At 35.2% G+C, this 22,285-nt stretch overlaps 1 protein-coding gene across 1 annotated transcript in view; it reads left to right on the top strand.

Moving 5' to 3' along the window:
* The window catches only part of HMCN1 (hemicentin 1), a 528,232-nt gene that overhangs the window by 316,072 nt on the left and 189,875 nt on the right, over positions 1-22,285 (top strand). Inside the window, exons 37-45 of the mRNA XM_022593376.3 lie at positions 4,037-4,138; positions 5,029-5,205; positions 5,749-5,900; positions 7,046-7,169; positions 11,458-11,633; positions 14,014-14,110; positions 17,662-17,784; positions 18,544-18,705; positions 20,954-21,235. Coding sequence (XP_022449084.2) covers positions 4,037-4,138; positions 5,029-5,205; positions 5,749-5,900; positions 7,046-7,169; positions 11,458-11,633; positions 14,014-14,110; positions 17,662-17,784; positions 18,544-18,705; positions 20,954-21,235 — 1,395 coding nt within the window. The remainder of the gene's footprint in view (positions 1-4,036; positions 4,139-5,028; positions 5,206-5,748; positions 5,901-7,045; positions 7,170-11,457; positions 11,634-14,013; positions 14,111-17,661; positions 17,785-18,543; positions 18,706-20,953; positions 21,236-22,285) is intronic.

Below are 22,285 nucleotides of genomic sequence, written 5' to 3'. Positions count from 1 at the left end.
TTCCCTTGCTGCTTTTAATATTTTTTCTTTGTATTTAATTTTTATTAGTTTGATTAATATGTGTCTTGGCGTGTTTCTCCTTAGATTTACCCTGTATGGGACTCTCTGTGCTTCCTGGACTTGATTAACTATTTCCTTTCCCATGTTAGGGAATTTTTCAACTATAATCTCTTCAAATATTTTCTCAGTCCTTTTCTTTTTCTCTTCTTCTTCTCTGACCCCTATAATTCGAACGTTGGTGTGTTTAATGTTGTCCCAGAGGTCTCTGAGCCTGTCCTCAGTTCTTTTCATTGTTTTTTCTTTATTCTGCTCTGCAGTAGGTATTTCCACTATTTTATCTTCCAGGTTACTTATCTGTTCTTCTGCCTCATTTGTTCTGCTATTGATTCCTTCTAGAGTATTTTTAATTTCATTTATTGTGTTGTTCATCATTGTTTGCTCTTTATTCTTCTAGGTCCTTGTTAAACGTTTCTTGTATTATCTCCATTCTATTTGCAAGATTTTGGATCATCTTTACTATCATTACTCTGAATTCTTTTCCGGGTAGACTGCCTATTTCCTCTTCATTTGTTTGGACTAGTGGGTTTTTACCTTGCTCCTTTATCTGCTGCTTATTTCTTTGTCTTCTCATTTTGCTTAACTTACTGTGTTTGTGATCTCCTTTTCGCAGGCTGCAGGGTCCTAGTTCCCCTTTGTTTTTGGTGTCTGTCCCCAGTGGATAACTTTGGTTTGGCACATTTTGTAGGCTTCCTTGGTGGAGGGGATTGGTTCCTGTGTTCTGTTGGATGAGGCTGGATCTTATCTTTCTCGTGAATAGGACCGCATCCAGTGGTGTGTTTTGGGGTGTCTGTGAGCTTATTATGATTTTAGGCAGCCTCTCTGCTAATGGCAGGGGTTGTGTTCCTGTCTTGCTAGTTGTTTGGCATAGGGTGTCCAGCACTGAAGCTTGCTGGTCATTGAGTGGAGCTGGGTCTTAGCATTGAGACGGAGATCTCTGGAAGACCTCTCGCTGATTGATATTATGTGGGGCTGGGAGGTCTCTGGTGGTCCAATGTCCTGAACTCAGCTCTCCCACCTTAGAGGCTCAGGCCTGACACCCAGCTGGAGCACCAAGACTGTCAGCCACACGGCCACGTACGTGGTGAGTTTCTTGGCTTTTGGGAAGTCTGAGGGCTTCTGCCAGTGTTCAGTAAGTGTTCTGTAGAAGTTAGTCCACACGTAGGTGTATTTTTGGTGTATTTGTGGGGAGGAAGTTGATCTCCACGTCCTACTCCTCGGCCCTCTTGAAGGTCCTTCCTGGAACCCAAACGCATTCTACTATCCAGTTTCTACTTGGCTGCTTTTTTCACTGTGGTTGCAGAGCTCTTTGCTTTCAAGCTTACTGCTGAGGTAGGCAGAGAGTGATGGGAATAGAGTGAGATAAAATGTCATAAACCTCACTGTTCTTAATTAGATTTTGCTGTTTTTCTTGAATAATCACTTCTTTAATTATTGCAAGTGTTTGTTTAATTTCCAGAGTTGTGAAAAAGTTGGTTTTGATAATTTTTCCAGTGTTCTTTTTTGTTTTTTAATGGAGGCATGTATTTTCAGTCTTTACTCTGCCATTCTTGCTGATATCTAATCTTTTTTTCTTTCAGTCCTTTAGTGGAATGAAAAATAGCCAGCCCACTCCACAGCTCTTTTATTTCTTATTCTTACCATGTTGTTTTATTGCAGCTGCTACATAGTCTGTCAAAGCCTTCAGTGATCACTTTAGTGCAGAAGGCTTCAAGTTAGTATTTAAATAACTGTTTTGAAAGAAGGCGCCATGGACTAATTATTTTTCCTTTCCAGTTGGAAAAGTCAGATAGCCATATTTAAAGGTCTTTTGTCCTTAAATACCATATCATAAATCAGAATTTAGTGCAGAAAACAGAAACATTCTAGGCATTTCAAGCAGGAGGGGTTAATACATTGCATTAGATGGATACAAAGGAACTACAGGTATGAAGGAGAAGTGGAATCTAGGCTTTGTCTTTAGGAACAACTTCCAAGAAAATAAATATGACTCAAAAGAACATCTACTTTTGAGGACAGACTTTATTTTAAACTTGTCAGAAACCAGCTTTGAGTTTTATTGTCTTCTTTTGTTATTTCTTTTGCTTGTTTGTTTTCTTTGGTGTAGTCTTCTGCTTTTATTTTTATTATTTCTTTATTCCTGACTTCTTTGGCTTATTTTATAGGTCTTTTTCTGGAATCTGAGTTGAAAGATTGGAACATTTATTTTCATTATTTCTTAGTTTTTAATATATTAATTAGGGCTTTAAGATTTTTTTTGAGTACTTACTGTTTAGTGACATTCCATAGGTTTTAGTTTTTCATCAATCTCATTCTAATTTATTTTTTCTACTTCTATACTTTTGTCTTGATTTCCTTTTTAATAAATTCTTTCTCCATGTAGGGAACTTTATATTTTATTACTGAGTTCTGTTATTTTTTTATGGTTTTATTAAATTGTGGTTATAAATGCTTTATTGACATTTTTATGGCCTAATATATAGTCTGTTTTGAAAATATTCTGTTGGCACTTGAAAATAATACGTATTCTTTGTTAACCATAAATACACAAATACATATGTATGTGTATATTATATGTAATATATATACACACATACAGTATGGATGGGTAATTTTAGTTCTCAAATTATTTGTAACTTTATGTTTTGTTTCACTGCATAGTCAATTTCTAAGAAAGGTGTACTAAAATATAGTACTTTTCAGTTTTTCAAATTTTCTCTGCTATTTAACAATTTTTGCTTTTTTATTCAGTGCATAAAGCATTATCATTATAGTGGATTCTTTCTGAATTGTAACAGTTCAGTCAATAGAAAGCATTATTTTTGTCTTGTATAACAGTATGTCAGAAATTGATATCACACTTGTTGTTCTGGTATACCTTTTCCAGCTCTTTATTGTCAACATTTTTGCAATTCTTTTACTTGTGCTTTTTAATTTTAAAAAATACTGTTAACCCTCAAATAGTGTTAAATCTTTCTCTGTTGACCAAGAAAATGAACTAATTCACATTTATGCTCTTGATTTATATATTTGATTTTATTTCTGCCATCTTATTTAGTTCTCATCATTTTTCTTGTTCCCTTTTCTCCTTTCCCCTTTCTCTGTTTTTGCTAGATTAATGGATCAATTTTTTAATTGTATATGAGGCAGAGGTCAGGGGCTCTCATGCATTGGATAAGTTAAATTTAGCAAATCTTTAAAATGTATTTTTATGTAAACCTTAAAGCTAACATATCTGTAGCATCTTTTCCAAGGTAAGATCTCTAGTTTACTTGTAATTTTGTTTTTCTCCTGGCATCCCTCCTACACTCCTTGAGACAGGAGAAGATGTAGGGCATTGCTGTTCCAAGTTGTCATTACTTTTATACTATGCCTCTTAGACTTTCTGAATTCCTACTTTATAAATACATTAAAAATAGAGCAGCATTATCTGTGATTATTTAAAGTTGAAAATGTAGTTTTCTGTTTTATTTTACTAACAATTTAATTGTAACTTTCATATCAAAAGAAAAAATTCTAATAAACAAACAAAAATGATTTTAATCCCTCTGAAATGGTTTAAGATAGTACTGTACTAAGGTAAAGTCAGATATTTTGAGGAATACCCATGTCCTTCCCTGAAAGAGTTCAAATGTGTTAGATTACTTCTTGGTAAAGGCAATTCATCATCAGACCAGTCAGATTTATTGGAATTAAAAAAAGTACTCCTTTAACTTTCTTTTACTGCTCTACTACTCTACAGTTCTAAGGCTTTTCCTGTCTAGGCATAGAGAAATGGATGATCCAGAAAACTTATTAACATCTTTTTCCGTCCTGTTCTTCAGTACTACTTAATAGTATACTTTAGTTTTATTCCAAATATATCATTGTATATAAGTGAAAGAAAGGAAGAAAGAAATGACTAATTCCCAGTGAGCAAACGATTTCAGTTTAAATATCCTATTTGTGTTTGCTAATTATCTGTTTGGGCTTCTTACAGAACCACCCAGTCTGGAGGATGCAGGGAAGATGCTGAATGAGACCGTGGTAGTGAACAACCCCATACAGCTGGAGTGTAAGGCAACTGGAAATCCCTCACCTGGTAGGTGTGTTTGTGGACTCTGTAGCTTATTAACATTTTAAGATTTCTGCGAATTGCTACATCTGTTTATAAGCATAATATAGTAATTACTAATAGGGAAATATTATAGAATATATTTCAAGGGTAAAATATTGTTAAGGATATCATTAGGTGGATGGTATTTTTGAATTTTCATTGCTTTTAACTACATGAAATAATTTACTCATTTAAACAATGTAGAAATATGTGAATAATTATCTTATTGTCCTTACTATGGCCAGAAAACCCACAATGGTATTGTGTATAAATTTTTGTTGAAAAATATATTTTTATCTAGTCTCAATTGATTATCTTAATAAATCATTCATTTGATGAGACTATTGTTGATTTTCATCACCAGTAAGTTATTCATACTAATCAATAATAATATAAAAATTTTGAGGCTAATAGTGTGTATAATGTTTGGTTTTGATTAGATGCATAAACAAAATTTTATAGATGAGAGGAATATATACTACACCAAAAGAAATAGAATCGGTTAAAAGTTTGCTATCAAACAAATACTGATATTGGATTGGCCAAAAAATTCGTTCAGATTTTTCTGTAAGATTGTATGGAAAAACCCAAATGAACTTTTTGGCCAACTAATACATTAGAGATAATGTAAAGAATATTATTTTTATAAGTTCACTTCAGGACTCTTATATTGGCTTGGCTATTCATGTTTTTCTAAAGTTTACCTCCTCCTAAAAATCAACCCTAGAGAGATAATTAAACAGATTAAACTAAGATGATAAGCATAAGAATAAAGCAATTGTTACTGTTGTAGTTAAGCTTCGATTTAGGGTGTGTATTGAGCTTTTAAATGAAAAGTTTTAAAAAGATGGGTTTCTGTCCTCTTCCCCTTGCAGCTATTACATGGTACAAAGATAATCGTCCACTATTAGGTTCCAGTAGCATGACTTTCTTGAACAGAGGACAGATCATCAATATCGAAAGCACCCAGATCACAGATGCTGGCATATATAAATGTGTGGCCATCAACTCAGCTGGAGCTACAGAGTTATTTTATAGTCTACAGGTCCATGGTTAGTGCTGTTTCTCCTAGATTCATCCTGGAGTGAAGAAGCATTCAAAATGATTAAGTGCATCTATAAAATTCTAGTGTAAATATTTAACAGAATGTGTTGTTGTCATCTTTACTTAAGAATGCAGTATTCTAAAACTGATAAGCGTTTGTATTTTCTGATTCCCATTAAATGCTCTGTTTTCACATGCTATTGAACTTAAGTTTTCTGTAGATGAATTGCTGCAAATAGTCATCAACAATCTTATCAGCTAATGACAATGGCCCTGTTTGTAAATATTGTCTGTCAGAATCATAGGTTTTAGTTCAAGAAATGTTTCCAAGTTATTATCTCTAATAATGCTTTTAAGAGGAGTTCATAGTTAACATACTAGAGTAGATACAGTGTAAGGAAACACACACAGATACACACAAAGCCTGGAAATCAAGAAATAAAAATGTAAAACATTGCTGTGGACACAACATATAGTTTTATTATTCTGAGATGTAATATTCCATGATGTTAACATATCTTAATTTTATTTATTTTTTTATTCCTTTTCAGTGCCCCCATCAATTTCTGGCAGCAATAACATGGTGGCAGTGGTAGTTAATAACCTGGTGAGGTTAGAATGTGAAGCCAGAGGTATCCCTGCCCCAAGTCTGACCTGGTTGAAAGATGGGAGCCCTGTCGCTAGTTTCACTAATGGGATACAGGTACTCTCTGTCATTCCTTAAGTGAAATCTACCATCTAAGTATTCAATACAGGAAGTATAAACAAGTAAAACTCTTAAAGGGATTTGGAGAGCAAGTATTCACAAATGTTATCCAAACATGTACACATGTACATCCATAAATACCATGGGCACACAGTTGTGATTTCTAAACAATTCATTAAAAGCTCAGTATATCTAAGAGTTCCCTTATCTCATATGTAGTGCTGTATTTTGATCATTGTTTTATATACTTTCTACTCCCCCCCCACTCTCTGCCACCACCATAAAAGATACCCTATGCAAAGAAATGTTCATCAACAATAAAAACAGGAATTTTTTGGTAGACGTTATATTTAAATGTCTGGAAATAATCAGAATATTTACTTCAGAGTAAATATTTACACAGAGTATATTTACTTCTACTAAAACATCATATAAAGAAAAATTATAAAGGCAGAATTATGAGAAGTGAAATTTGAGTCTGACAAAAAAATTTAAGTACATTGCACTGACTCAAAATTTAAAATACAAAACACATATATCTCATTGAAAGTGTACTTCAATTTTGCTATGCTTAGCAGAGAGCATAGTTATTCCACCATTCTACTTCTTGAACTTTTCTTGAAAATCCATTGCTTGCAGAATTTGGGATCATAGACTATCCAGAGTCCATGTCAATATTAAAGGTACAACTACATCAGTGGGATAAAAGGACAATGAATGTGACTAATTAATTTATTTGACTGCTACCATGCTGTTAATTTTACCTTCTTACTTTTTCTCTCAAAGAAAAATTAAGAGGAGGATTAGCTCCTCTTATTCCCACTTCTTATCTTTCTCCCCTGGTGGCTTTTTCTCTTTCTGTAGTAAATATTGATTAAGTTGGATCTTCATTTGATCCTGTATGTAGAGATCCTGTATGTGTTCAGTGGTTATTACCAAGTTTGGTTCTAGCCTTTGTCATCCTCCACAGATAAGATGAGAAGGGGATTAAATGATGCTTGCCCTCTTTAAAACATCCAAGTAGAAATCCTTCTAGAGGCAAATGTTCAGTTGATCAATCTCAGAAAATAATTGAAAAAGTATGTTTACACCTACAATTCTCAGGAGATATGTTGGTTATTTAGCTTTCTATTCATCAACAGGTTCTGTCTGGGGGCCGCATCCTAGCCTTGACCAGCGCGCAAATCAGTGATACGGGGAGATACACCTGTGTGGCAGTAAATGCTGCTGGGGAGAAACAAAGGGACATTGACCTCAGAGTATATGGTGAGACATTTTAATAATTACTTCTGCTCTGATACAGCTGTGTTTAAGTCCTAATATCACTGAGGAAGTTAAGAAAGTTTTTGACAATAAAGAGTTATGAACAATAGAAATTATCAAAATATTACAAGGTTAATTAAATCAGAGTCACCCTTTCTGCCTTATATTTGACTTTGATTTTCCTTTATTGAAGTTCTGAGAAATAAAGATGCATACATCCAGCATGTAGGGTGTTGTTTTTATGGAGCACCCTGAAGAACATGACTATGGAGAGATCTTTGCAGTTTGGAAGACATTCTTCTCCCTAAAGCAAGGCTCTGTTCAAGTAGCTCTCTTGATCTATTCTACTCGAAGCCTGGATTTTCTTACTTTTCAATTATATGTATAATCAGCATATTTTATAGTCAGTACTATGTCTATGAATTAAAGGATATTTGAGAAGCAAAAGTTAAACTAAACATAAACTTAGGCAAAACTCAAGTCTTTTTTCTTCCTACCTATGATGCAGCTGTAAGGTACAAAAGGAAAGGTCTGATTCCATCACACCAAGAGGCCCCTGGAACAAAGTTGGGGCCTCAATGGCCTCCATTCATAGATTATACTTGTCATTTCACATTTTAGTATACCTTTGCATTTAGAACTTTTTCAGGGTTTTACTTGCATTATATTCTTGGTTCCTGGAATAGTGGATTTGTTCTGTAGTCCTCAAAGAGTATCTGTTTAATGCCGGCCTTCTCTTCTAAGTCCTACCTCACTTCCAAATAATTTACTCCTGTTCAAAATATATTACTTTTTTTTTTTTTTTTTACCTCCAGGCCATGTGGATTGACTTCCCTTTTTGAGTTTGCCAAAACAAATGCAATCATCACAAATAACTTACGTAATAAGTCCAAATTTTTTAATAAAAAGGCCCCTTGTTTCAACATGGATGCCATACATCTCTAATTAAGCTAAAAAACCCCAGTTGGCATCAATAAATTACCCAAGGCTCATTATGCATCCCTCTTTTTTGTTGCTTCTGCACTTGGCATGGGTCTGTATCTAGCCTCCAGCTGGTGCTCTGTGTCTGAGATAACAGAGGATCTAAAATGCCCAACTGCAAGGAATCTAACTCCTTCCCTTAATGGGTCACTTTTATGCTTTATGAAGAACTGGAATGTTTCCAATCTAAACTATCCTTAGAGAATGATGCATCAGTCTAAGTATGTGACACAGTAGCTCCTTCAATCATGAACAAGCAAGCAGATGAGCAAGCAAACATCGGTATTCACTGGGTTTTAGTCAGCACTGAAAATCTGGGATTGGCTGCTTCCATTTCTGCACTGGTTAGTGTCAAAAGTGGACCTGGGAGGTGATAGAGAGTTGATATTTTTCAGGAGTTATGAAGATGTGCGTCACTACTTTTTATCATTTATTAAGTACCCCCATACTACCTTTTTAGTCTGAAAACCAGAATCTTCCCTCTGTTATAAAAGTCAAGTGGCTAGCCAGCCCATACGTATGTTTTAGAATGTGCGTATGTGTTTTAGTAGCTTGCTGTGTGTATATATTTTGAATGTTAAAGAAGTGCCAGATTAAAACAGGTTTTTAATGGGAAATTAGCTTCCAATCTATGCTCTACTATTCGTATTATGTCCCTAAATTATATTCCTAAATTTGTGATAGTAACCTTGGCAATCTTGGATCTATTTGGTGCATGATGATTCTGCAGCCTCAGAGGTTAAGTCCCCATCAGATTTACATTGTAGAGTGTGGTGGTGTAGGAGGAGCAGACACTGTGTAAAATAGCTTTCCCTACAATTACAAGAGTAGTTCATTAAAACTGTTTCTCCCTGGTATCAGTTTGGAGTGTGCATCACCATACTCTTAGGTGCTGAAACATGAGAATAGAGTTTTTAAATGCTTTGGATTCCTGTAGTACCTTATCTTTAAACTGAAGCCCTGAGAACGTTCTTAGAGATCACACACTCCCCAGTGTTTTAACAAGCATAACCCTGTGGCAGTTCTGACTTGTGTAATTACATTTCACAAGTATAATGCGTAGGATGAGAAACAGACACAACACACCCCTTCCTAAGCAACCTGACTGCAAAGCAGTATAGGGATAACATCTAAGGAAGCTGAGGATCTAAAGGGTAGAAGCTTGTTCTCTTCTCAGACTAAACGAAAAGTTGGAAATGAAAGACAGGGCAGAAAAGAATAGTTGTGCTGAGGTAATATATATCCTTGACTGTAATTAGATTTGCTTTAATTTATGTTCTTTAAGAAACAAATACTCTACTGTTTTTGTATTTTTCCTCTCAATTGAAAAAAATTGAGCTTGATTCAACTCATTTAGCTTAAAGAAAAGTAATTGAAGGAAAAAATTTGGAAATAAATTAGCATTCTGCTTTCTTGAATTGTTTCTGACTTTTACGTCTACAAGCAGTCATAAAGAATCCATGCTCTTTTGTAAATTCTACAAATAATCTGAGATAAACATATTTTATATAGTTGTGGTACATTTTTATCCACAGTTAACCTGAAATTATTTCCAACTGTGAAGTTGTATTTAGGACTCTCTATGCTAAGACTGGTGAATATATCTTTTTTTCATAATATCTTAGAAGATGGCACTCATTGTGCTGATTTTGCTGAGATTATAGAAGTTTTCATCTCAAACAGACTAGTTGTATATCTTTTACCTGTTGTCTCACGTGTTAAAAAGAATCCCACTCTTTTCTGTCACCCGTAGATTACTTTAAGCTTTTGGAAAGCCACATGTCTGTTGTGCTGTTAAATTTAGCAGGATGGGCATCACAGATCTCTGCCCAAAAGTTCCACTGATCTGTTCCAACCATTGTGCATGGAGTTTCTTTTGTTAGCCTCATTTCCTTTGGGTTTAGCACAAGTCCTGCATCCAGAAACAGCATAAGAAATACCCTCTAGTTCAAATGCCTTTCCCTGTGTAAAAGACATGGTAGCAGAGAAACCTCCTGGTTATAGAACACGGTTATATAACCTCCTGGTTATAGCCCCTTAAGCTATAGGGACTAGCTTAAGTACCCTGCGTTCATTGTCATTTTGCCACATGCAACAGTACCAAGCTGGAAACAATGGCCAATGGACTATCATAATGTTCCTTACCACAAAAATCTTATTTCTACCAAAGCATTTGGAAAATCCTTTAGGATTCATTTCAATGAAACTTAACCTTTCTTGTAAAAAAAAAACAAAACCAAAAAAACTACAAATATGGTATGTTTCCTACAATCGTAAATAGTTATGGGATTTAGTGAGAAATGGCTGAGGAAATTCCCCTCTGTGCTTTTTTGGAGTGGCCCTTTTATAACAGGCCTGATTTTATCATTAGTTCATGATTTTGAATTATTATAAATATAAGCCTGAAAGAGTCCTTGAGAGCTTATGGAGCCCACCGTCTAATTCTTGGCAGGGCTGTACCTCGACCATCTGAGACAAATGATTGTTTACTCTATTTTTTAATACACCCAAGGGAATGCAGTTCCTTAAACTTCTCCAAGAACATATTTCAGGATTTGACAAGCCCTATAGCCAGGGAATTCTAATTTTAATCTCATTAAAATTTCAACTCATTTCTTCTTTTTATGTAGTTGTATGCTGTACAGCTGGTCACTGTTTTAGTTTGGTCTTTAATGTATCATTTATCCCACATGGTCTTTATTCCATAGAAAACTGACAAGGCACCATGAAAAACCAAAATGAGCTCTAAACTGCAAGTCAGAAGACTCCTAGTTTTGCCACCAATTAGTCACGTTATTTCAAATAAGCTCTTATCTGTCACCCATCTTATGTTTTGCAAACTGTGAGGTGGGACAGGATGATCTCTTTCAACTCTATTTTTGTATTTTGCCTCTGTATTTATGAAATTGATTTTCTTTTGCAAAAATAAACATCAAAAATGTGTTTGCTTTTAATTCATTGTTATTTCCAAAATATTTCATGAGTGGTTTAATACTTTGAAAATCTTAAGTGGTGACATCTAGTTCAAGAAGTTTCTTAAGTGGGCACTTGGTGAGAACTTCCAGTTCTAAAACTTTTTTACATGAAAAGTTAGTGAAAAAACTATTTCTGTTCAACAGGAACACATTAATCAGTGATTTATGAACACTTGATTCTGAACGAAATGATGTGCAGAGGGTATGTTAGAATTACTGTGATCCTACGTCTTAAAAGAACTAATAAAGTTATTCAGTATATGTCCTGATGATTAATAAAGATAAGCAGTATGCTGGCCTCTTTTATCCTGAGGGAAAACCCATCTTTCACTTAGTTGCACCAAATATTATGGGAGAAGAACAGAACGTCTCTATCCTCATTAGCCAAGCTGTGGAGTTACTATGTCAAAGTGATGCAATTCCCCCACCGACTCTGACCTGGTTAAAAGACGGCCACCCCTTGCTGAAGAAACCAGGCCTCAGTGTCACTGAAAATGGAAGTGTGTTAAAGGTAAGCCTATAGATTCATTTATTGCTTCTTATATTATTCCTAAACTCATGGCTTTGGTATTACCACTATCAAAATAGTACCCCTATTAAACTTTACAAGTATTCTACTAATTTCATCTTATAAAATTCTAGGAACCCTTTTATTAGTGAGGTTTGTAATATTTTTCAGTTTCATGCTTAGGAATGTTTAAATATTATACTTAACTGTCAATTCATGTTTGTAGCCAGAAGCCATTCAAAAATACTTCTAGGAAAATATTATAGAAATATTCTAAGGAGTGCATCATCTTCAGTCATTCAGCCGATCAGCAAATACCCATTCTAGGTGCTCTGCATAGGGATGCAAAAAAGTATGACACATTTATGCAAAATGTCTTCCAATTTTGCATAAATATATGAAAATTTAACAGCTCATGAAAAATGCAATGAGTGCTCCAAGTCTCTAAGTTAATTACCAAGTGGATGATATAGACAGTACATTTGGGAAAGATAGCAAAACGTGAGGCTGTGGTTGTCCAGAATAGTCTTGGAAAGCTACTTGGCTTTTTATGGGTAGATAGGACAAAAGGCCTGATTACGGGAAGCAAGTAAGCTAGTGTGACTGAAACAATTTAACAAAGTGAATTTTGGAAATAAGGTGGACTACGTTGATTTAAGCGAAATAAGAGCTAACATTGAAAGCCAACTTAAGGAATCAGGATTCAGGAAGCCAACAGGCCATTGGAGTATTTATAAAATCCTCAATAACCGTATTTAGAATTGAAAGAATGGCTAAGTAATCTGCCTACGGTTACTCAGAGGCAGAAATGGGATTTGAATACAGGAGTATAGCTTCAGAATCCATGCTGCTAACCACTACACCACATAGTTTCTTGGTAAAGGAATATTATTACTGTCCAACAAGGAGAGTCTTGGGAAATGGATAATGATTTTCAACACAAAGGAAACTAAGACGCTTACACAAGGAGGATAGAAGTATAGGAGAGAGTGAGAGGGAGGTGAAAGTGTATATTGGAGGCAAGAGGATGGAGTTGTTCGGAATTATGATCCTGTAATGATGGAGCCAGTGAGGAAGGAAAGGCCGGAGTCACTGATGGAGGAAAGTAGGATAAGTCAATTGAGCTATATAGGGGGAAAAAAAGCAAAAAAAAAGCAAAAAGCACTGCCCCTTCTCAGAGGCAGACCCCAGAGTTCAAGAAAGCAGCTGGTAGAATTCTCAAACCTCAGCTCTGACTGAATGATAGAGGGAGACGATTGTACAAACCACAGGTCCCAGCACTGCTAGGGGAGAGCTATACGTGATTAGAACTCTCCTAGCAAATTTTAGTGAGTAGAGAAGTTCATTTCTTCAGAGCACGGATCCCAATAGAGTTGGGAAGCCAGGAGAGAGGTGATGGTGAAGAAATCCTAGGATCCACTGAGTCTCCACCACTGAGGCTAGCCAGGCGCCCTGGAATGTGTGGGTCCATAGGAAGGAACATAGGGCGAAGACCTCATGGAAATGAAAACTTCTAGTGTACCCCTGCTGTACTAAATACTTTTAATGATAACTCCAACTCCAATGATTCTCTTTTGAATGTTTTAGCAATTGATTTCAAAGCTTTCAGCAATTATATACTGTTTGTTGTACCTCTTAGATTATCTTATATTCTTATTTATACCTTGTTTATTATTAAACTCTTTTTTTATGTTCACATACATTATATTCTCAACTAGATTGAAAACTCAAGTCAGAAACCATATATTACACCATACTTCTTTGTATCTTTTACCTATAGTACCTGGTACAAGATTCTCAATAACTGCTGAAAGGTCTATGAATAAATGATAAATGAGTATTAATGTATGTTGCAGATAAATATATGGAAAGTATTTACTGGTATTCAGTTATCTACCAAGCACCAAACTGGGTATTAGGAGATTGAGACTAATTGAGTATAATACCTGGCTTGAAGAAGCTTACAAACCCAATATAGGAGAAGACATAATAAATTAATAGTATGGGTATTATTTTACTGAACAAGGACCTGGGCATGGAAAGATTGTATATTTAAAGCCCTGAATAACATATTCAGAAATTAATTGTGACTTTTTTGTTATTTTATCTGAATCATATTTAAAAGGCCTTTCTAGACCTTCAACCAGTAAAATTAATGAGATTCAAATAAGGTATGACATAAAAGAATTGCTGAATCTTGATAAGTGTTGAATATGGGTGATGGGCATATAGCCATCCATTTTACTGTTCCCTCTATTTTTTATATGTTTGAAAACCTTCAGAACACAAATGAAAAATCAGAGATCACAAATAACATTAATAGAAAAGCCCCCGTTACTTACAAAATAGAAACTGTGGTTTCAAAGCATGATTTTGTTTTCAGATTGAAGATGCTCAGGTTCAAGATAGTGGTCGTTACACTTGTGAGGCAACAAATGTTGCTGGAAAAACTGAGAAAAACTATAATGTCAACATTTGGGGTAAGTGGGATCAGCCCCTGATTGTAAAGCAAATGATACAGCTTGTGGTTTAATCTTTGATTCTTTGTGTCAGTTCTTAAAATAACCAACCACGTAACTAAAATTGATCATAATACAGACATGGACACTAATTAATATGTTTAAATGATGCTGAACTGTCCTGACTATCAGCTTATATAATTAATTCAAGAGCAACTAGACAGATTTCTTGAACCTAAACATGTTGGTCACTGTAACTTTGATGTAGAACAGTTCTGCTCTCCTGCCTGATTAATATGCCTTTTAGCTTCTACAACTGAGATCCTCTAATGATTGAGTGTTCTCCATGAACAGAGAGTGTGTTGGTCAATTGAAAATGAGTCAAAAGGCTAAATTGTGTATGTGAATTATATTTGTGTGAGAGAAAGAGGACACATGCACCTGTGGGTGGGAGATGGGATTACTCCGCTGACGAATGTGCAAAGCTATTCTTGCTTGAAGTTTTACTGTTACTAATCAAGATAATTCTTAGGAATAGTCACAACTTTTATATCACTGTAGTTGTTACACTATATTCAAAAGTGTTCCCATTTCCTACATATTCACCTTTATTTTAAGTACTTCTTTAAATTCATTTATAACGTATTAAGCTCTCTTAATTTTGATTGTATTTGTTTAAACTTTTTAATTTTTGATATAATAACCTGAAATTTACCTTTGATTATAAAAGTTAATTCAAAAACACATTTTAAAATAAAAATAGGTAGAGGAAGTAATCTAATTCCAATAGAGAATAAATATAAATAAATAAAACAAAATATAAATAAATAAATAAATAATATATATATATAAATGTATATAAAATATATATTATATATATTATATATATATTTTATATATCAAAAAATATAAAATATATATAAAATAAAATATATATTTATATATATATAAATATATATAAATAAATATATAAATTTATTTATAAATATAAATAAATAAATAAAATATAAATAAATAAAATAAATATAAAAAAATAAAAATAAATTTAAAAAATGACTTGTTAATTATAAATCATTATTATCATTTTTAAAAATCTTGAGGAAAATTGTAAGAAGTATTATCATTCACCTGTAAAAGGATTTACTTTTAAACGACAGAGTTTACTATGCAGTACATTATATTTACTACATATTTGTTATGTATCATTCACTTTTGTTCCTACCTCCTTCCATCCTTTTTCTCCCTTCATATTTCCTTTCTTTCCTTTCTCTTCTCATTTCTTTCAAATGGGGAAAATATTTGTATAACTCCCAATATGGACAACAGTGAGCTAAGTCTTATCAAGTAAAGGTTGAAAAAAAAAAAGAAAAGAAAAAGAAAAATTTGGAGTGATCAATTAGAAAGTGAGATGAAGAATTCATTTTTAAAATGCTGTATTAGAGATACCTGTAGACTATTCATGTGAAGCTGTCCTCTATGCCATCAGAATTATGAGCCTATAGCTCAGGAGAAAGAGATAACAGCTAAAAATGTGAGGTTAGAGACATGAGTGTATACGTAGTAGTTGAGATCCCTTAGCGAGAATAAGAAGAATGTGTACAAAAGAGTACTGTATAGAATGACCCTCACATATCACATAAGAAGGGAGACAGAAAAAGAGACCCCCAAATGGGAAACTGAGAAGGAACAGTCAAAGAGGGAGGAGGAAAACTGGGTAAAGCTTGTGTCATGGAAACTAAGGGACAATGGTGTTCCCAGAAGAAGAACATGGACAACAAATAAGTTGGACGTGGTTAGATAGATGAGTGAATGAATGAATGAATAATGGCACACATTGCAGAGAAGCCAAATGAGGCATAAAATACAAAGTGTACTTTACAACTGAGTAGACCAATGCCTCTTAAAGAGGAAAGCAGGTCGCAGTCAATGTAAGAATGAATGATAGGGGAGAGAAAGTTGAGACCTCAAAAATCATTTATAGAGTGACTCTGTGTTCTAGGTACTATGCCACATGTAGGCATAGAGAGCTTAAGAAGAAAGACAATGACACTGGTTACTGAGTTCAGTTTGGGGCAAGTTGAGTTTGACAGTGCCTCAAAGGCCTCCAAGATGAGATGTTAAGTAGTCAGATATAAAAGTCCAGATCTCAGAGAGTATCTGCATTACAGGTACAGATTTGCAAGTATTTGTATTAATGGAAGCCATGGGAGTAGAGGAGGTGGAGTTTGGGCTGGAGATCCTGAATTTATAGTGGTGGCAATTTGTGTAGTTGTCATTTTCTTCTGTAGAATTTTCATCTGTGGGATAGGTGATGACAGAGTGAACTATAGGATTCATCCCAAGTTAAGGGTATTGCCAAAAAGGAAGAGCAATGGTGCCAGGCAGTTGAAAATATTGGCAGAGGACTAGCTGAAATTACTGATCATGAAATCTAAGTTGGATAGTGAAGTTGGTAAATAAAAGAGTAAGCAGCTAGGTTGGGAGGCTTCTGAGAGGTTTAAGGACTTGAGATTCAATTAGGTCATTGAACTGAGAATTGGGAATAGTTGAGTGAAAGAGCTATAAGGATAGAGCAGTTGTCAGAAAGTGGCCTAAATTTATAAATTAATAGGAGAAATGTTCTAGATGGTGAAAAGGGTATGGCCTCTGATGGAGAACAGGATGAGCAGATCAAGGAACTGAGTAGCCAGGTGTTTAGACGTGTGGATATTGAGTTCATACAGAATGTGGCAGGTCTTCATATAAAGAGAAAGGATAAAAACAAGTACCAAATTGTTCAGTGAATGGAAAAAGAATGACAGGTTCACAGATGGTGATAAGAAAAAAAGAAGTAAATGGATGACATGAGCCTCAAAAGAATAGAGACTTTCATGGGGGTGCTTGAACAATGGCTGGAAGCAGCATTGGCGGTGAGGAGGATTCTCCCACTCCTCAACTCCCAGGAGCTTGGGAGGATAAGCATCTATCACGTGATAATGCTGCAGCCAGAAAAGTGTCCCAAGGGAGAGTTCAACCAGCAAATGCAGACTCAGCCTCTTTGAGTAAAGTGTGGGTAGTCAGAATTCACTTTGAGAGTTCCAAGCAGAAGCTGGAGATCAGTGGGGGGATGCAGACTGTGCAATCTAGGATAGGTAGCATGTCTGTTTCTCAGATCAAATTCCTTACCTCTGTTCTTTACTATATGTTATATGCCTGATGTCTTTCTATTCTGTTCAACATCTGAGATATCAAAGCTGGAGAGGCACAATGACTGGGTTAAATTTAAATTTGCTAAGTGTCTTCATTTCTTTTGGTGCAAGATGTCTAAATATCTAGACTGTATCTCCTTTTTATATCACTCTGAGTATTTTGATAATTAAGTTTCTATCTGTGAAAATGGGAAGTCTGCTATTAGGTATTTATTCTAGGTCTTACAGTTGACTTTTAATGTGGTGTTGATAGGTCAACCTCAAGTGCTAAATTATTTACATGTACCATTTGAGTGGGAACCTTTTTTATTTTTACATGCAAAGTGTTAGGGAAATTTTATTTTTGAGTGTAAAATAGTATTTTTCCTTTTTTTAATCTTTCAGTACCACCGAATATTTATGGTTCTGATGAACTTGCTCAACTTACAGTCATTGAAGGGCATCTTATTAGTCTATTGTGTGAATCAAGTGGTATTCCACCCCCAAATCTCATTTGGAAGAAGAAAGGTCAGTTTTCATCCTTTGACATTTATAAAGTTAAATATAAATATTAAGTCAATTTATATTTTGTTTGAGAAACATGCCAACAAACTTTCTTAAGGTTTGCACGCAAAAATACCAGACAGCAGAATTGCTTTGTGTTAAATGTGCCATATGCGATATTTCTACAATATCAACCTGAAAATTGTCAGTTTTGAGACTCACTGCTCCCAAGAAGAAATTAATTTTCTCCATTAATTCTTTTTTAATCAAGTGCATTGTAGGGCAGCTATAATGATCAAGAATCCACTATTCAATGAACTCTTTCTTTCTTCTTTAAAATAGGTTTAAAATTTTTCTTGTTTTTTAAAGCAAACAGTTTTGCTGTATTTGTGACAGTTTTGTAATGTACGTTAAGATTGAATTCTGCAGTTGAACAGATTTTTAGTTATTCATCAACAAATATCTGTTTCCATTAAGTATCAGATCATCTAAATTTTTAGCTGATCTAAAATATAATTCTTGTTTTACTTAAAGATTTTATTTTGTTTGTTTTACTAAGTATGTTTTCTTTTAAATGCAATATTGATTGAAAGAAAAATTTGCAGAAGATAGTCTTCTCTATCTTCCTCCTCCTCCTTTTTGCATAGATTATTATACAGTGTCCTCTGCCTTTTAAGTATGTGAGCTAGGAAGTAAATATATATGTATATATGCTCATTAGAGTATATACACAAAACACCTTACATTTATACTTCACATTCTGCCACTTGGTTTTCTTTGCAGGCTCCCCAGTGCTGGCTGATTCTGCAGGGCGGGTCAGAACTTTATCTGGAGGCAGGCAATTGCAGATTTCAGTTGCAGAAGAATCTGATGCAGGGCTCTATACATGTGTGGCATCAAATGTTGCTGGAACAGCAAAGAAAGACTACAATCTGCAAGTTTACAGTAAGTTATTAGTTAGCCAGGCTTTGGCACAATTTTTTTTAAAAAACCTCTCCATCCTTCCCTTTTACTTTTTCTTCATATCTTTAAGAGTCATTCAAAGTAGTATGGTTATAGTATGTAATTGGCTGTCCATATCCGCAGATTCTGCATCCATGGATTCAACCAACTGCAGATTGAAAAATATTTTTAAAAAATCCAAAAAGTTACAAAAAGCAAAAATTGAATTTCCACGCACCAGGCAACTGTTTACATAGCATTTACATTGTATTTACAACTATTTACACAGTATTTACATTGTATTAAGTATTATAACTAATCTAGTGATGATTTAAAGTACAAGGGAGGATGTACATAGCTTATATGCAAATACTATGCCATTTTATATAGAATGGACTTGAGCATTTGGGTATTTGAGGGTGTCCTGGAACCAGTCCCCTGTGGATACCCAGGGACAACTATACCTTTCATAAGACCCACAAATTTTAATTGTGCTGACATAATAAAGAGTAATTACTTATTTCTAGCTGTTATTTATTCAGCAATACAGCTGAACATCTGCATCAGCTTGCTGCTGGCAGATATATCAATGTGGCTGTAACTTTTGGGGGGCAGGATAGTGTATGTGCAGAATGGAGAAGATGGCATTGTACCATAGGGTACATTTACAGTATGTAAAAATATCTCATTGTAAAGAATATTTAATTTATATAAGATTTTAAAGTATTTGAAATATTTACATTACCTCATTTAATCTTTACATAGCTGTGGTATGAGACAAAAATATTGCCTCCAAAATGTATGTGGAGGGCTTCCCTGGTGGCGCAGTGGTTGAGAGTCCGCCTGCCGATGCAGGGGACACGGGTTCATGCCCCAGTCCGGGAAGATCCCACATGCTGCGGAGCAGCTGGGCCCGTGAGCCATGGCCGCTGAGCCTGCGTGTCCGGAGCCTGTGCTCCGCAACGGTGAGGGGCCACAACAGTGAGAGGCCCGTGTACCGCAAAAAAAAAAAAAAAAAAAAAAAAAAAAAGTATGTGGAAACTTAAGCCCAGAGAAGTTTCCGTGACCAGCTGAGGTCACATGGCTTGTATGTGACAGGATTGGCCCTGGAACACAGGATTACTAACACTGGTCCATTTTCTTTCCCACACACATGTGTATTTGAGTTGGTTTAATCTTCTTTCTTGGAATCGGTATCCACTAGGTGAATTTAGCTATAAAGTTACAGAATCACTGGCCATCAGTGGCTTAAACAAATAGAGGTTTATTTTCTCACATAATGAGAAGCCTGAGGCTGGCAGTCACTGGAGTTGGTCAGCACCTTACTCTTACCAGGACAAGAGATCTAGGATCCTCCTGGTCCTTCCTTTGTTATCTGAAAATGGTTGCTGCATTTGTAGTATCAAGTCCACATTGAAGGCAGTGTGGGAAGGGAAAGGAATGGTATCTTTCTCTTTCGGCAGGAGAGCAAAAAATTTCCCAAACCCACCCCCTCACCTCACCCCTGCCAGCAGACTTCCATTTAGACTTTTTAGGTCTACAGTGATTCCTGAGGTCACCTCAATTTCCAAAGAAGGCTGAGAAAGTCTCAGCTTTTCCAACTCCTCTAGTGAAGGGAAGAAAGGAATTGGTAACAGACATTAGGTCATGAGCTAGGCTATCATATCTACTTTAAAATTAGTACTAGAAGACTTCCCTGGGTTAGAGCTACAAATGATAATTCAAATAGTTGTATAACTTCTCAAAAGCAGGGAAAGTAGCTAATGCAGTATTCTTTCCTTACTATATTGATAGCTTTATTTTAGTTATGAACCCATTTAGGTACATTGGAGAATTCTACCTCTCAGTACAGCAATGCCATGTCTATTAGTCCTGGGTCTTTTCTTTAGTAGCTAATTTTTTGACATCAAAAATGAATTTAGTATGTTTTATCATATTATTCCTAGATATTTGTTTTTATGTTATTGCGCTTAGTAGGTTTTCTTAAATTTCATTTTGTAATGGTTGGTTTCCTGAAGACCTAAATGTTTTCAGTGGGTATATTCGATTATAGCATGGTGAGTGAGCTTTATACTTTTCTGAATTTTGTGATTTTTGTTTTGCTGTAAATTTGTACTGCTTGTATGACCACAAGAAACAATAAAGCATTTTCTTTCAAAAAAAAAAAAAAAAGAATTTAACTTTGCGTGATGAAAATTCTTATATAAGACTTAAGGCAAACATTTCCTATTCTTTTCTTTTTTTTCCCCAGTTCGACCAACTATAGCCAACAGTGGCAGCCACCCTACTGAAATCATCGTAACTCGAGGGAAGAGCATTTCCTTAGAGTGTGAGGTGGAGGGTATTCCTCAACCGACAGTGACCTGGATGAAAGATGGCCGCCCTTTAACTAAGGGAAGGGGAATGGAAGTAACGGATGAAGGTCATATCCTTCAACTGAAGAATGTCCATGTGTCTGACACAGGCCGTTATGTGTGTGTTGCTGTGAATATAGCAGGAATGACTGACAGAAAATATGACTTAAGTGTACACAGTAAGTATAAACAGGCTCAATAGGTCCATTCACTGGCTGATATAATCTATAGCCTCCTGGATGGGAGATATAGACCTCAAGTGTTGAGTCTTTTATTTATAGTCGATTATTTTCTACATTTGCACCACTTCTTTAGATCAGTCTCATCACTCCTCCTACTATGCCTGACCTTCCATATCTTACCTTGCTGAAATAAGCATATATTGGATATTCTTTTAGGAAAGCACATAGTAAAGTAGATAATTATCTTCTTCAAGTACTTTTGATCCAGTGCTATCCCAAGTAACATTCCATAATTCTATGTTTTCCACATTAGCTGACTTGGCTAGTGTAAGTCTAGGTTCCTTAGAGCTTACTGACTGAGCATCAGATGGGCATAAGTTGTACTGAAGTCAGCTTTAAAATTCTAAGTAATGAGCAATAAATGTCCATAGGAATGGACCAAACATACATGTACTCAGGGATACCTATTTGTATGCATACAACTTGAATTGCATTTTTAAAATCTATAGAAATGGTAAATCTAATAGACATGGTCTTGTAACTTAAATCCAGTTAGAACATGCACAAAGTCCAGTATTAATATCTTGTAGTTTGCAGCCAATGTGTAAACCAAAGCTAGAGACTGAAAAGGAATCAGTCCTATGTATCATTTTGTTAGGTTGTGGTTTTTTCATTCTTTTTAACAGGTGCTTACTATTTCATTATTTGAATGTTTCATACTTTATTTGATCAGTTCTCTAGGGAGGGACATTTAGGTCAGTTGTATTAACAAGAATTTCTGTCATAAAATTTCCTAGGCAAGACTGATGTTGAGAAATCAAGGTCTCAGATTATGCTAAATTCCAGTTGGCTCAATCTTCCATGTACTTCAATTCTGCAAGTCCATTGAAAGTGGAGGGTGTCACTGTCCCTACTCTGTGCAGAAGGAAAACATGACGGAGGGGTAACTTTCCCTGGGGCTAATGAGGGACATAGAAGAACTCAAGGCCTCTGTGTAGCCTTGTTTTATCTATGTTCCAGTGCTGGCTTAATTGGGTTTTAACAGTG

The sequence above is a fragment of the Delphinapterus leucas genome, chromosome 1 (assembly GCF_059928025.1).
Source record: "Delphinapterus leucas isolate spDelLeu-1000000601 "Yukka" chromosome 1, BTC_Dleu_Yukka2, whole genome shotgun sequence".
Taxonomy (NCBI): Eukaryota; Metazoa; Chordata; class Mammalia; order Artiodactyla; family Monodontidae; genus Delphinapterus; species Delphinapterus leucas.
The sequence above is the reverse complement of the archived record's forward strand: the minus strand, read 5'-3'. Positions and strand labels throughout refer to the sequence as shown.